At 36.9% G+C, this 13,808-nt stretch overlaps 1 protein-coding gene across 5 annotated transcripts in view; it reads left to right on the forward strand.

Moving 5' to 3' along the window:
- Nucleotides 1-13,808, forward strand: part of ADGRG6 (adhesion G protein-coupled receptor G6) — a 142,803-nt gene that overhangs the window by 69,879 nt on the left and 59,116 nt on the right. For 3 of the 5 annotated variants that reach the window (XM_006932061.5, XM_019831321.3, XM_019831319.3), the window contains exons 4-6: nucleotides 749-1,372; nucleotides 9,987-10,055; nucleotides 12,281-12,364. In XM_006932061.5, coding sequence (XP_006932123.2) covers nucleotides 749-1,372; nucleotides 9,987-10,055; nucleotides 12,281-12,364 — 777 coding nt within the window. The remainder of the gene's footprint in view (nucleotides 1-748; nucleotides 1,373-9,986; nucleotides 10,056-12,280; nucleotides 12,365-13,808) is intronic. The other 2 variants (XM_006932062.5, XM_019831322.3) reach the window with 1 other exon arrangement.

A 13,808-nucleotide genomic window follows, 5' to 3' on the forward strand; every position in this document is an offset into this window, starting at 1 on the left:
TGAGGAGAAGAAGGTAGAGAGAGGTGGAGTAACGTGTCCAAGGTCACATTGCATTTTGTGGAGGAGGTGGGATTGGAGGTGGCTGTGTTGCCCTTTTTACCTCTGCCCCTTGCCATCCCTCACAAAGGAACTCAAATACCCAGCTGTAAAGGAAATATAGCTTAAAATTCCATTTTTATTTTTACTTTTTTACTAGACTGCCTCTCCTTCATAGAATTATCTTTACCTTTGCTCCTGACATAGCCTGGTGATGGGGAAAATGAATAGGATATGGGGTCTCTGAAGGGGAGAGGGTAGCAGAGGACGGTTTGGGAAGAGTAAAAGGCAATTGTTAATGAAAAAAAACTATTAGCTATTACGTTTAGAAATTATTTGAAAACTAATATATTTTTGAAAATTTTAATGTATAAACAGCTTTCCTGAAACAGTAGTTTCCTGAATTTGGGTTTTTGGGATTTTCTTTTTCAGTTCAGGGATTAAAAAAAGATACTTATCAACTGGGTTGGCTATAACTCAGAAGTTTTGCTGTGAGATCCCACATACTCTAACGATTAGAGTTAATATGGATGGGATTACATGTAGTTTTACTGATACAAGGTAATGGGTTTGTGACGGTCATGAAGGAGGTGTGAGGCAAAAGTCAGTTGATCCAGAGTGATGGGGGTGGGAGGGCATATCAGATGTTTTGCGTCTCATTAGTTCATATTTGACGTTAATACATTTTATGTGTTATTATGTTTTGTCCTAGTTGCTGTGTCCTTAAGGAACCAGAAGGTCATTTTACCGCAGACACTAGACAGTTATCAGGTGTCTGTTGCCAAAAGTGTCTCTATTCCAGAGCTCAGCGCTTTCACTCTCTGCTTTGAAGCAACCAAAATTGGCAAGGAAGACCATGAATGGACAGCCTTCTCCTACTCAAATGCGTCCTCCACACAGCTACTCGGTTTTGGAAAGGCCAAGAGTGGTTACTTTCTTTCTATTTCTGGCTCAAAATGCTTCCTAAACAGTGTGTTACCTGTAAAGGATAAAGAAGACATTTTCACAGAAAGCTTTGAGCAGCTCTGCATCACTTGGAATAATTCTCTGGGCTTTATTGGTGTAAATTTCAAAAGAAACTATGAAGCAGTTCCCTGCGATTCTACCATTAATAAAGTGATTCCTGGAAATGGGAAATTGCTGTTAGGCTCCAGTCACAATGAGATTGCCTCTCTAAAAGGGGACATTTATAACTTTCGACTTTGGAATTTTACCATGAATTCCAAAATCCTCTCTAACCTCAGCTGTAATGTGAAAGGGAATGTGGTCGACTGGCAAAATGACTTCTGGAATATCCCAACCCTAGCTCTGAAAGCAGAAAGCAACCTAAGCTGTGGTAAGTCTGGGCATATTCACACTTTGTTTTTTAAAGCATTGTTCTATGGGTGTTGGTCAACAAGAAATTATACATAAACACACACACACCATATACATATATATATATGTATATGTGTGTGTGTGTGTGTGTGTGTGTGTGTGTGTGTCTGTGTAGGTAGTTGTCATTAATGAGCTTTTTTTTTTTTAATGTTTATTTTTGAGAGACAGAGTATGAATGAGGGAGAGGCAAAGAGAGAGGAAGACACAGAATCCAAAGCAGGCTTCAGGCTCTGAGCTGTCAGTACAGAGCCCAGCGTGGGGCTCGAATGTATGGACTGTGAGATCATGACCTGAGCTGAAGTCGGATGCTTAACTGACTGAGCCACCCAGGTGCTCCTGAGCTTTTTAATTTCTAAAATTTTGTATGCTCAGCCATACACAGCATACATTTGATTACAAACCATATTTATTCAATCAAAGCTTTTGGTCCTACCATATTAAAGTTTTCCTTATGTCATAAAATGTCACACAGTTTATCACTGATGTAACAAGAGTGGTAACTAGGACACCTCAAATAGAAATGTTTACACCAGGACTGAAATAAAAGAAATTAATAAGTGATTGTTTTTAATCACAAAGATATCGTGAAAAGTTGATCTTTATGACATTTCTAGTACCTTATTTAAATAAACAACCACCACCTAAAAGAATGCTGTTTACTCAGCCAGGATAAAATACCAAAGATATCCATTTTATGGAAAAATCTTTGATAATCAGGAATTATCAATTTTTTCTTTGAGCTTTTTTCTATTTGAAAATGACTATTTGTCATCTGTTGCCCTTTATGGTTGCTCTTTGAGAGACTTAAATGTGATATTACTGGAAGTAGCTAAATGCAAAATATTTAGGAAAATAATTCTATATAGCAACATTGTATTAAAATAGACTGCTATCAAACATTCTTTATGTGGGGCGCCTGGGTGGCTCAGTCGGTTAAGCGTCCGACTTCGGCTCAGGTCATGATCTCACAGTTCGTGAGTTCGAGCCCCGCGTCGGGCTCTGTGCTGACAGCTCAGAGCCTGGAGCCTGCTTCACATTCTGTGTCTCCCTCTCTCTCTGCCCCTTCCCTGCTCATGCTCTGTCTTTCTCTGTCTCAAAAATAAATAAACATTAAAAAAAATTAAAAAAAACATTCTTTATGTGCATGAGTTAATTTTAGAAATCATTATTTTATTACAAGAATGATTAAAATACAAAAGTAGAAGTTTCATTATCACTTTTGAATGTCATATGACTAAATTGTTGATAATAGATACTTTTTAGTCACAGAGATAACTTTCCTTAAAAGAGGAAAGAAGTGAGGGTCGCCTAGGTGGCTCAGTTGGTTGGGTATCCGACTTCAGCTCAGGTCATGATCTCGCAGTTCAGGAGTTTGAGCCCTGCATCGGCTCTGTGCTGACAGCTCAGAGCCTGGAGCCTGCTTTGGATTCTGTGTCTACCTCCCTGTCTGCCCCTCCTCCACTTATGCTCTGTCTCTCTCTGTCTCTCTGACTCTCTCTCAGAAATAAACATTAAAAAAAAATTTTTTTTAAAGGAAGGGGGAGAATAAGGGGTCTAATATTAAAAAGAAATTCTCATGTGACTTTGGAGGGGATTTTACCAGAAATACATTCCCGATAATTTGAACAAAGTGGGACCCATTTGAAGTTCTGGGACCACCTCCCCAGTTTGCGACCGGTGTGTATCCTTCTGCTCTGGGGAATTCTTGTCCCCTAACCCTCAGGGTAAGTCACTCATTGTTCTGTGTGGTCCATGGTGCGTCTGCAAATGCTGGGAGGCTATTAAGTGGTGTCATTGGAGAGATATCTCCTTGTGGGTTGTTGGACAGAAGGTAAACCACAACCGTATTCCAGAAGAAGACCGAAGAAGTTTGTAAAGAAGCTAATGGTGTTCCTCGGCATCCCCTCAGTCTGCTTAGCTACAGAGGATGTTCAGGGACTCCTGAGAAGTCTTTCACTCGGTGAGGAAATGGAGAAGATCAAGTGTGTGGGTTTGGTGTGAGATGGTGAGCGGTGAGAGGGCAGTGATGTTCTTCCTTCATCCAGGGTGATTCTCTTTACTCCAGGGACCTGTTTTCACCATAGCCCATTGAAAAGTCATAATACAGACCATTTAATAGTTGCCTTTCTATGGGGTTATGTTTGAGGACTGTGGCAACCAAAAAAAATGTTTGAGTAGATATATTAATAATTGCTTATACTTAAGTTATACGCTTAATTTGAATATTCAGTACATATTATGTACTAGGTACTGTTTTAAGGTCTTTACACATATTAACTGTTTTCTACAACACAGATCCCATGATGTGGGTTTTATTACCAACCCTATTTTGCAGACGAGAAATCTGAGGCACAAAGAAATTAAGTAATTTATGCAGTGTTACTTCATTAATTAGTGGCCACACCAGGAAGTGAACTCAAAAAGTTAGGTTTTAGAGCTGTGCTCTCTTATAAGTGTAAATTAGACCGTCTTTTGGGAAATGCAGCACTAGAAGGTGAGCCACACTAGAGTAGGTGAGCTGCTTCTTGCCTGGATGAGGAGTATGATGGTTCAGGTGTGATCGGTGGGAAAACACTAGCTTTCCAGGGCATGAACACTGTATTTGTTTATTGGGTTTTTTTTAGACATTTATTCTTTTTTTTTTTTTTTTTTTTTTTTGAGAGACAGAAACAGTATGAGCAGGCAAGGACAGAGAGAGAGGGAGACACAGAATCCGAGGCAGGCTCCAGGCTCTGAGCTGTCAGCACAGAGCCCGATGTGGGGCTCGAACCCACAAACAGTGAGATCATGACCTGAGCCGAAGTCAGAAACTTAACTGACTGAGCCACCCAGGCCCCCCAACATTGCATTTGTTTTAAGCAAAATTAATAAGATTTCTTTCCTGTGTTGCTTCTTGGGTACATTAGTATGATAAAATGTGAAGAATATACATGGATTCCTAAACCTCTGTAAGAAATCCTCTAGACCAGAGGTTGGCAAACTAGGAAAGTTTTATTGCAACCCAACCATGCCTAAGAGGTTTTGTATTGTCTAAGGCTGCCTCTGGGCCACAGTGACAGAGTTGGTGATTGTGAGAGACAGAAACATGGCCCGCCATGCTAAAATTTTTCTGTCTGGCCCTTTAAGAGAAACTTTGCCCATCCTTAAAACTAGTCCAAAGAATCATGAGGGTCCAAGTTTCTGAAGCACATACTTGGGATGACACTGGAAAAGATCTGCTAGATCTCCTGGCCCACATGTAGTTAAACCAGCCACTTATGGGCTCATTTAGCCTTCAGACATTGATGATGGCAGTGGCCTTTACCTGTTATCCTTTATTTGTAATTGTTCCACATAATGCTTTTAAACAATGATTTATTACCAACATTAAAAAATTAGACTTGAAATAAAGATAAATTTTTGGATTCTCTGGCAAACAAGAAACTAAACCTGGGTTAGTATTGGTGCCTGGCCAACACAGCTGGGGGGAAGTGGTATCTGCTTCTTACAGAGGGAGAGGACTTCTCAACCCTTACCATTCTTTGTATTCTTTCCACGCCAACCCCCTTCCATCTTAGATGGCCTTCTGGCCCCAGTAGGCATTTCTGCTTGGGAATCCCAACTTAAGCTAGTCTCTTCACTTAATATAAGGCAGGAAACTGAATTTTTTTTTTTAAAGTGGCCAAGGCAGTTGGTGAGCTAAAATGTAGATCTCCTCTCTCCCTTCCCCAGGATTCATTTATGGATATTCTTCAACACTGTCTTTACAACTCCTTTCCCAAGGCTTAGGATTACTGGAATGCATCAAACACATGCTTGGGTAACTTAGCCATCTGTAAGTTTTCAAAATGATTTCATTGAAAGAGCACAAGTTACAGAATCCGTGTATTTGAATTCCTTTAATTTTTACGGTGGTCCTCTTGACATTCCATGATGATGCAAACACCCCATTCCATGGATTCAGATATCCTGGGCTGTGTTTCAGGAGTCATAACGGGAGAGGGAGTTTCCCGCTGCTCAGTCATCAGCTTTGGGAGTTGAAGAACCCAAGTCACTTATTAACTGACAGGAAATACCTGTCACAGAGATCATATCTAAGCTTGTTAGCTATGCAGAACTTCAACACATAAAAAAGTTTGCTCTATTAACATTTTAACCTTTCTTTCTTTCTTTTTTTTTTTTTTTCTGGAACATTTTGGCTTGCTCTTTATGGTAACTAATTTCCAAAAACTAATGATCGGTACAGTAACCAATGGGAAAATAGAATTTCATGCCTGACATTCCATTGGACTGACAATATGTGTTAAATATGACCTTTAATTCCAGAATCAACTTGCGGTAGAGGAATGAATAGATTTTCCAAAGGTCTATTGCCGAGTAAATTATAATGTGAAAATACGATGGTAAAATAGAACTGATTCCATCTAACGTTAAAACATTCTGTCATTTGTTTCAAATAGTAAATATCCTAGCCTTCATGTAATCAACGTATAATTAATTAATGTTTCAACAAGTTCAGAATTATACTTTTTTTGTTTTCCTACACTAGCCTCGTTGGGGAATTATACCTTAATTAAGAAATTTTCAGCAGGTCTTTTTTATTATTAACATAGTTAATCTTGTCAGCCTTTTCCAGAAGGAAATGCTTTATTTAGCAGTAATTCTTTTTCATTTTATAGCATCATTCTTTTTCTTAGAACAATTTTATTAAGCATATTCAGTTTTATGACCTCTATGGATAGACGGTTTTCCTAGTGGACTCTTTAATTATAATGGCAAGTATTTGCCTGTGTTATGATTCAGTTTAGATACTGGCTAATGTCCATCACTTTTCACAAAGAACAGACAGTGCCTTCTATACCAGTTTTATTTATTTTACTGATGACTGCTCTTTCCTGAGGAGTGGTACAGTATAACTCCGTGAATAGTCCAAGTTCAAACAAACTACATTTAGTTAATAAGCATTTATTAACCACTTCCATTTGTTAACTGCTTGGATGGAGAGATAAGACACAATTCTTAAGTACCCAACTTGGTTGTTATTATTTTCTAGAAATTTTTGGATTGGTACTGATTTTTCTTTTCACTTCCAGCATTTTGCGCTTAATTATCAAGGCTTCATCAACTCTTGGATTCCTACCCTTCCATTTTCAATTATTACGGTTCTGTCTTCCACAGCCATAAAATTCTGACTCATTGTTGGCTCCTTCCTTTCATCTCTAAAAAAAAATTACTGAGTGTAGCATTTTTAGATAACTGAATTATTGTTTTTCAACGTTTTTTATTGATTTTTGGGACAGAGAGAGACAGAGCATGAACGGGGGAGGGGCAGAGAGAGAGGGAGACACAGAGTCGGAAACAGGCTCCAGGCTCCGAGCCATCAGCCCAGAGCCTGACGCGGGGCTCGAACTCACGGACCGTGAGATCATGACCTGGCTGAAGTTGGACGCTTAACCGACTGTGCCACCCAGGTGCCCCCTAAATTATTTTTTAAATAATAAAATAAAGATGAAATTACTTTATCTTTACAAAGGACTTTATTCTTTGAAGATGTCCAAACTCTTTATGAGCATAAATAGCTTCCAGAAATAATGTGTTGTAAATATATTTATGAAAATTTATAAAATTCTATTTAGTAATCCTGCAAAGAGGACTTGAAAGCAATTTTTTTTCTCAATGTTGCAACTCACTGTGAGGATTTAGTGCTACTGTTATTTGGATTATCATTGTGTAGAATGTCAGATGAGCTGTTAGGTGTGCATCAGTCTTTTTTACCACAACTTGTGTAAATAGTGACTCCTTTCAAAGCGGCAGGATTTGGGAAGAACAACAGAGAGAGAAGAAAGATTAATAGCTTTGCAGCTTTTCAGTGATTACGTTCCCCGCCTCCCAGGGAAATATGGCTCTAAATGTTACAGTTAATATTAAGTAAATACCCTTAAAAACCTTTCTGGTATCCATAAACATCAGTGAACACACATAGGTCACATTTTGAAAATAATTCCTTGATACTAATTATATCATTATCCAGAAATGAGAATTGGTTCTTCTTCCTTAACAATCTGGCCTATAAATATGTCCACCTAGGAAAATTAATTGCAAGAGTAACTTTTTTTTATGCAGATGTGCTGAAAATGGAACCAGGTGGGAATAAAGAGTTTGTGTGCCCTTTTTATATTTTAGGTATTTGTTTATGGAATTTGGTATATTTGTAATGGAAGCTTTCATTTATCAGTATAATTTCCTTTTGATTAAATTTGTCACTTGTACTTGCACTAGTCTTCAGGTTTAATTTCTGTTGCCATAGTGAATCGTCATAAACCAGTGTTTAGTGAGTGTTTTATAATACAGTATCAATTTGCTAAACTGTGAGTACCCAAAAAAGGACAATATTGAGAAATGTTACTTTTTCCCTGACAAGGATGTCACATATTGGAACTTGCTATCATACAGTGAAACTGAGGAAATGTTAAAGAAAATTGTTAAATATCTTGCTCTAAATCACAACTCTTCTGATTTTCTCTCCTCATTTCTACCCTGAGTCCTTCAATATACTGCAGTGGAAGTGTAGTTAGCCTAGAAACTTCTTTCCCACAGCACTGTCTCCTTATCTTTCTTTGTCTTCCAGAGATACTGTATCAGTGCCAGAAGTGGCCTAAGGAACCTTTGACTGCCAGCATTGTGCGTAATCTGAGCAGCACAGGAACTCCATCCAAGGGTCTCTCTCTCTCTCTGTCTCTCTCTCTTATGTTGCAGTGGCTGACATTTTCTCATTTTGAGTTTTAAAGGTTTTTTACTTTTCAGAAGTTCCTCACTAAAATATAAGTACATAACAGAGGAGTGAGACTCTTCAAGAAGGGGGGAGAAGTTGAGTGTGATAAGAAAGAATAGTGGACAGAAAATATTGATGGTAAAATCCTACCTGAATCCTGACTAAGGCAAGACTCAACTTCTGCCTCTTCAGATGCCTTTTTCCATAGTCCATTTGTCTAAGTTTTCAATCTTTCAAACTCGCCCTCCCTGTCTCTGCTTCCTTTCATAGCCAACCTTCCTCTTTTTGCATTCACATCTCAAATGGTGGTCATTCGTTCTTCATTCCCACGCTACTGAAACTAATTCCTGTACAGCTACTACCAGAATTCCAATGTAAAGTTAAACGTCTTCTCGGTTTTGATCCTTCTTGACCTTTCTAGTATACTTGACACAGCCACACCCTCTGTGAAACTTCTGTAAAACCACCTTCTACCAGAACTGGTTTTACTTCTCAAATTTAGAGCTCTTTTACTTTTTAAATAGTATGATACTTAAATACAGGAATGTCTATGATTCCATCAAATCTACACTCTAGCTTGAGTCATCCCAGACACGTCTGTAGATTCTGTGGCATAGTTTCTTGGCTAGACCTCCCAACAAAAATGTGTACACCTGTCCGTGTATCCAGATGCCACACAGGCACCTCATTTCTCATTACTGGACTTACTGTTCATTCCACCTCACCTAAGTTTTCTTTTAGTATTTCCTCTTTCCTTTTATGAGATCATTATGTACCAATTTCTAAAGCTGGAAACCAGAAAAATGTCCCCTAGTCTATCCCCTAGCCTTCTCCTCCAATTAGTTACCAAATGTTGTACATTCTATCTTCAGATGTCTTGTATCCATCACTTTCTTGCCATCCTCACTGTACTCAAGTCTGAATTATTAATATTATTTATTATTATTGTATCTTCTCTTTTACCTGTCCATGGAGACTCAAAGGCAGTTTCAAATTTAAAATCTAATTTTCTTACTTAGTTTCCTTTCATAGTTTCCTTTAAGAAAGAATTCAAAATGTTATCAACCATTGATGATGCATCTAGAAATTTGTTCAGTAAAGCTTGAGTACCCATCTACTAGGTGTGTGGGATTCACCAATGGAAGACAGAGCCCCACCGTTCATGGGGCCAGCATTCTATAAGGCCCTCCACAAGTATCTGTTACTATATATCTGATCATTCCTACTCTACTCCAGTAATGCCATGTCACCCAGGTTCCCAGAACTTTTACTAGAAAATCAACTCTAAACTTCTTTCTTGCTGGGGATGTGTCAGTAAAAAAAAGTTTGAAATGAAAAGACACGGAGACCAATTTGAAGTCACAGAAGCATATTTCTGGAATTGCAAATAGCATACGCTGGTGCCTGTGAACCAGAAATATGCATTTTATGAATATTAATAATATCCAAATTCACTTTTGAAACTTACCTTTGATGTTTATATTACTTTATTTATATGGATTTCTAAATCTATTCTATGAAAAGGCCCCGGACTTTTTACACAAACTGTAATGGGCAGGAGCACTTCTCTTCCTTTCATCTGTGAAGTGTCAATAAATGGAGTTACAGATTTTGAGGGAAATGTTGGTAACTTGATTTTACATTTGTGGAAATGAAGACCCGAAGATTGAGAGACTTTCTTGATGTTGGAGTATTATTGCTGGACACTTCTAGGTCTGCTCCTATTATGCCAACCAGAAGATTCATGGATTTTTTTTTTCTTGGATAATGCCATTAAATCTGAAATTTAGATAACTTGTGTCATCCTTTTGTATTGATCAAGGTTCCTACCTGATCCCACTCCCGGCCACAGAACTAGCCAACTGTGCAGATCTGGGGACCCTCTGCCAAGGTAGGGAGCCAGCGTTGTCCTCTGGACTCTGTGTCCTACTTGCTATTTTGGGTAATGTGTTTGAAGTTATTTTGATTATTATCTTAATTTTCACTTGAGAAGCCAAAGCCCAGCAAAACAGAAGAATTTCTGGCTGTGTCTTAGTTGTGTGGGTGCATAGTACATACACTGTGGAGAAAGAATGCATTCACACACTAGATGACCATATTTCCATAAAGCATGAGGTTTTTTAAATGTGAATGATTATATGCTATTAAACAAGGATTTATTTCATTTTTTTCTCTTTTTATTTTCAAGATTATTGCAAAGGTCCGGTATAAATATAGTCATGCACTATTTTGAAAAAAGTATTCATGTGCAACAAAGAAAGGGATAATTAAGTTAAATATTCAGTTAAGCTTATGACAAGATTATAAGGCAATTTATGGTGTATAATATAACTTAAATATTAAGATGAAAATACTTATGTTAAACCAATATTAATGTAATTTTATTATTATAATTCACATTGACTGTATTATTGCCAGTATTCCAATTATATATTATTATTAGATACTTGCATGCTAATAATATATAATTAAAGTCATGTAAGTTTTGAGATAATATAAATATTTTGCTTTAATTTTATCATTGCTCCTCCTAATTACTCATGACCCATTTCATCCATTTGTTCTATTAAATATTTCTTTATGATGTAGCATGTTCTATGTACCACATTAAGAATCATGACAGTGCCTTTGAAAAAGCTGGATCTCTTATTAAGAGAATTGGAGAATGATTCTCTGATTATAGAAGGGGTTATAGAAGGGCTTCGAAGTGGATCAAAACCTCAGCTCTCTTCTGTGGTTCTAGTGTAGGGGTAGATGTAATTCAGTATTATCTTTGCTTCTTTTCTGATACATTATTTCTTGATATCATTACTGATGAATAACCTAGAAAAATAAAGTCATTTGAACGACCTATAAAAATAAAGTCATTATGTGGTGTCCACAATCAGCATAGTTTTAAAATAGTTATATAAAATAGAAAGAAACATTAATTGTGCTTAGTTCAAGATCTGAAGGGTTTAAAATTTTTTTCTTTTAATCTGAGACATCTATCAAACTGATTCCTGAGTCTCTGATGCTGGGCAGGAAAGCCCAGCATTTTCCCCCTCGTGTCCTAAGTGACCAAAAAGCATTTTCATGTTCATTGATGTATTTTGCACTACGATAAATATAGTTGATTGTCCATTATTTTAAAAAATAAATTCTTAAGCATTATTTATTATTTTGAAATGGAAAATCATTTTAGTTAAGGATGTATATTTTGAGTCAAAGAATTTAGCTTTCAGAAGGTAGTCATAATCACTTAAATGTTTTTAAATTTAGGTAATTGTAAATTGAGATCTATAAGAAATGGCCATTGTACATACAAATGTACATCTAATACAAGCATACTCCTAAGACAAACTGATATTATTTTACATATGTAATAACTCTTTGAGTCTCTTAGTAAATTATTAAAGCACTACATAAAGGTTTAATCTTGGAAGTTTTAATAGTATAAAAAGCATAGCTATGACATAATTCCTTGAAAATGGCCTCCCTGTAAGGCTTGTCCTTATGAAATTCATTTTATCTGTCAATGTTTAGTAGAGTTACTGAGATCTGTAGATGGTGGATTCTATACATTTATATTCCATATAGTCTATACATTTCATTCTCTTTGTTTTGTTTACATTTATCTTCTCAAGGAGATATACATTTTCTTCTGAGACTTTAGTTCTCTAGCCTCAGCATATCAGGAAGACTAACTTAGTTTAGAAAGCTGACAGGTGAGGTGCAGACTGCCTTCTGCGACCTTCTTTTTTTTCTTTTTTTTTTTAATACAAACTTAGGAAATCGAGTTCTAGAAAGATTGAATTAGTAAACCACTACGTGGTCATTAACCTGTTAATGGCAGACCTGGGTCTAGAACCTCGACGTTCTTTCTCCTGTTCCTTTGTGCTAACTCCAGACTCCTGTGCATTCTAATACCAAAGGCCATATGAAGTGATTCTTAATGTGCCATAGGAAGCATTGCTTCATTTTATGCATTATAACCCTAGAGTCTGTTGTAGTTAGTAGCAAGAAATGGTTCCTATTCCTCCTCTATATATTTTCAAGCATTAATTATAGAGTGCTCATCCATATTAACTGTCATTGCTCCTTGCAAAATTACATCTCTCTCATCTTTATTACCAGCTACTGTAGACTCTCCTAGTACTACACCACCCACTGTCACCACTAACATGCCTGTTACTAATAGAATCGATAAACAAAGGAATGGTAAGAAATCACTACCTTTTATATTTGTAGTATGTCTGATGTGATAACAAATTGTATTCTAAGAGTGGGGATACCTAAGCGTCAAACAAAATTTCTGTTTGTTGAATAATTGGGAACATTTGTACATTTGTAAGGTTAGTAAAATAAATCGATGTCCCTTGAATCCCTTGAGTTCCTTTTTCTAATGACCAGTGGAATGACCACATTTCCAGTACTACTCTCATGCACTTTTCGCTAACATTGCTTTCAAAGGAAGCTCTAAGAGAAAGGCACTTAATTAAAAGGAATTAATTTGCTTTATATGAAATATCTGAAAAAATATTCATGGTATTTTGTCAGACTATTCCCTTCACGAAACCAGTTTTTTAAGGAACTTTATGATTTCAAAAAAACTAATGCTGGTGATGTAATTTCTCACTGAAATCAACTTTTATGTTTAAGCGTTGGTGACACTTAGATCAATTTATATGGTAATACGTTGCTGTCTGTTTTTATTTGTTGAAGAATAATGGTTAGAATGTGATTGCGTATCAACTAAGTCCATTTTTGGCTGACAAAATTTCAGTTAAGTGCCAATACTTCTTGACTTTTTTTCCATATATACTTCACTATATATATTATTTGTAATTTGCAAATATGGCAGTTAATAGGACATAAGATACGAGCAGGGAAAATGCCAGGTAACTTGAATTATTATTTAGTCTGCTACCTATATGGACCACATAGCCTTTTGGTAATTCGGAGTAAATAATTTAAATTTCTTCTAGAAAAGAGAAATTCCAATCAGGTGACCACAGCATTGCCTTGAATACAGTAATATTCTCAAATATGAGCTATTAGAAACAAAGGAATTTTCTCAACCCCAATCATTTCACTTGTGAGGCCAAAACATCTGCAGTATATCACCAAGGACAAAAACCCAGAGAAAAGAAACCCACATAGTTCATTTTTTCTTTGGCTTCGGGGGTTATACCAACTTCCTCTGTAAGGACATTTAAATTGGAAGTATGGAATATTTTACATGAAACATAGATCTAAATTTCACTATAGTTATAAAGACATCGATTCAGGGAAGTGTTTATGGTTATTCTGGTAGTTACACCAAGGAGATTTATGATGGGGCAGACATTCCAGCAACCCCCAGGAAAAAGCAGCAACAGCTGAAGTTTCCAGTGCATATTTCACATGGACTCCAGCCAGTAGATGGGAATATTATAATTCTAACTAAGTATTTCGCTCTTTGTACGAACATACAAAGAGCCTCTGTGGCATTCTCCCTCCAGGACTGGCACGTCCTCTACTGCCCAAGAACGTTTATATGATGCTTCAGAGTCCTTGACTTTGGTAGAGTGGAGCTGTATTCACTCAGTCATGTCATTTCTGACATTCTTGAAGAGAGCCTTGTTCAGCCGTCTCTCTCTGCGTCATAACCTTCAATGGGGTT

The sequence above is a fragment of the Felis catus genome, chromosome B2 (assembly GCF_018350175.1).
Source record: "Felis catus isolate Fca126 chromosome B2, F.catus_Fca126_mat1.0, whole genome shotgun sequence".
NCBI classification, from domain to species: Eukaryota; Metazoa; Chordata; class Mammalia; order Carnivora; family Felidae; genus Felis; species Felis catus.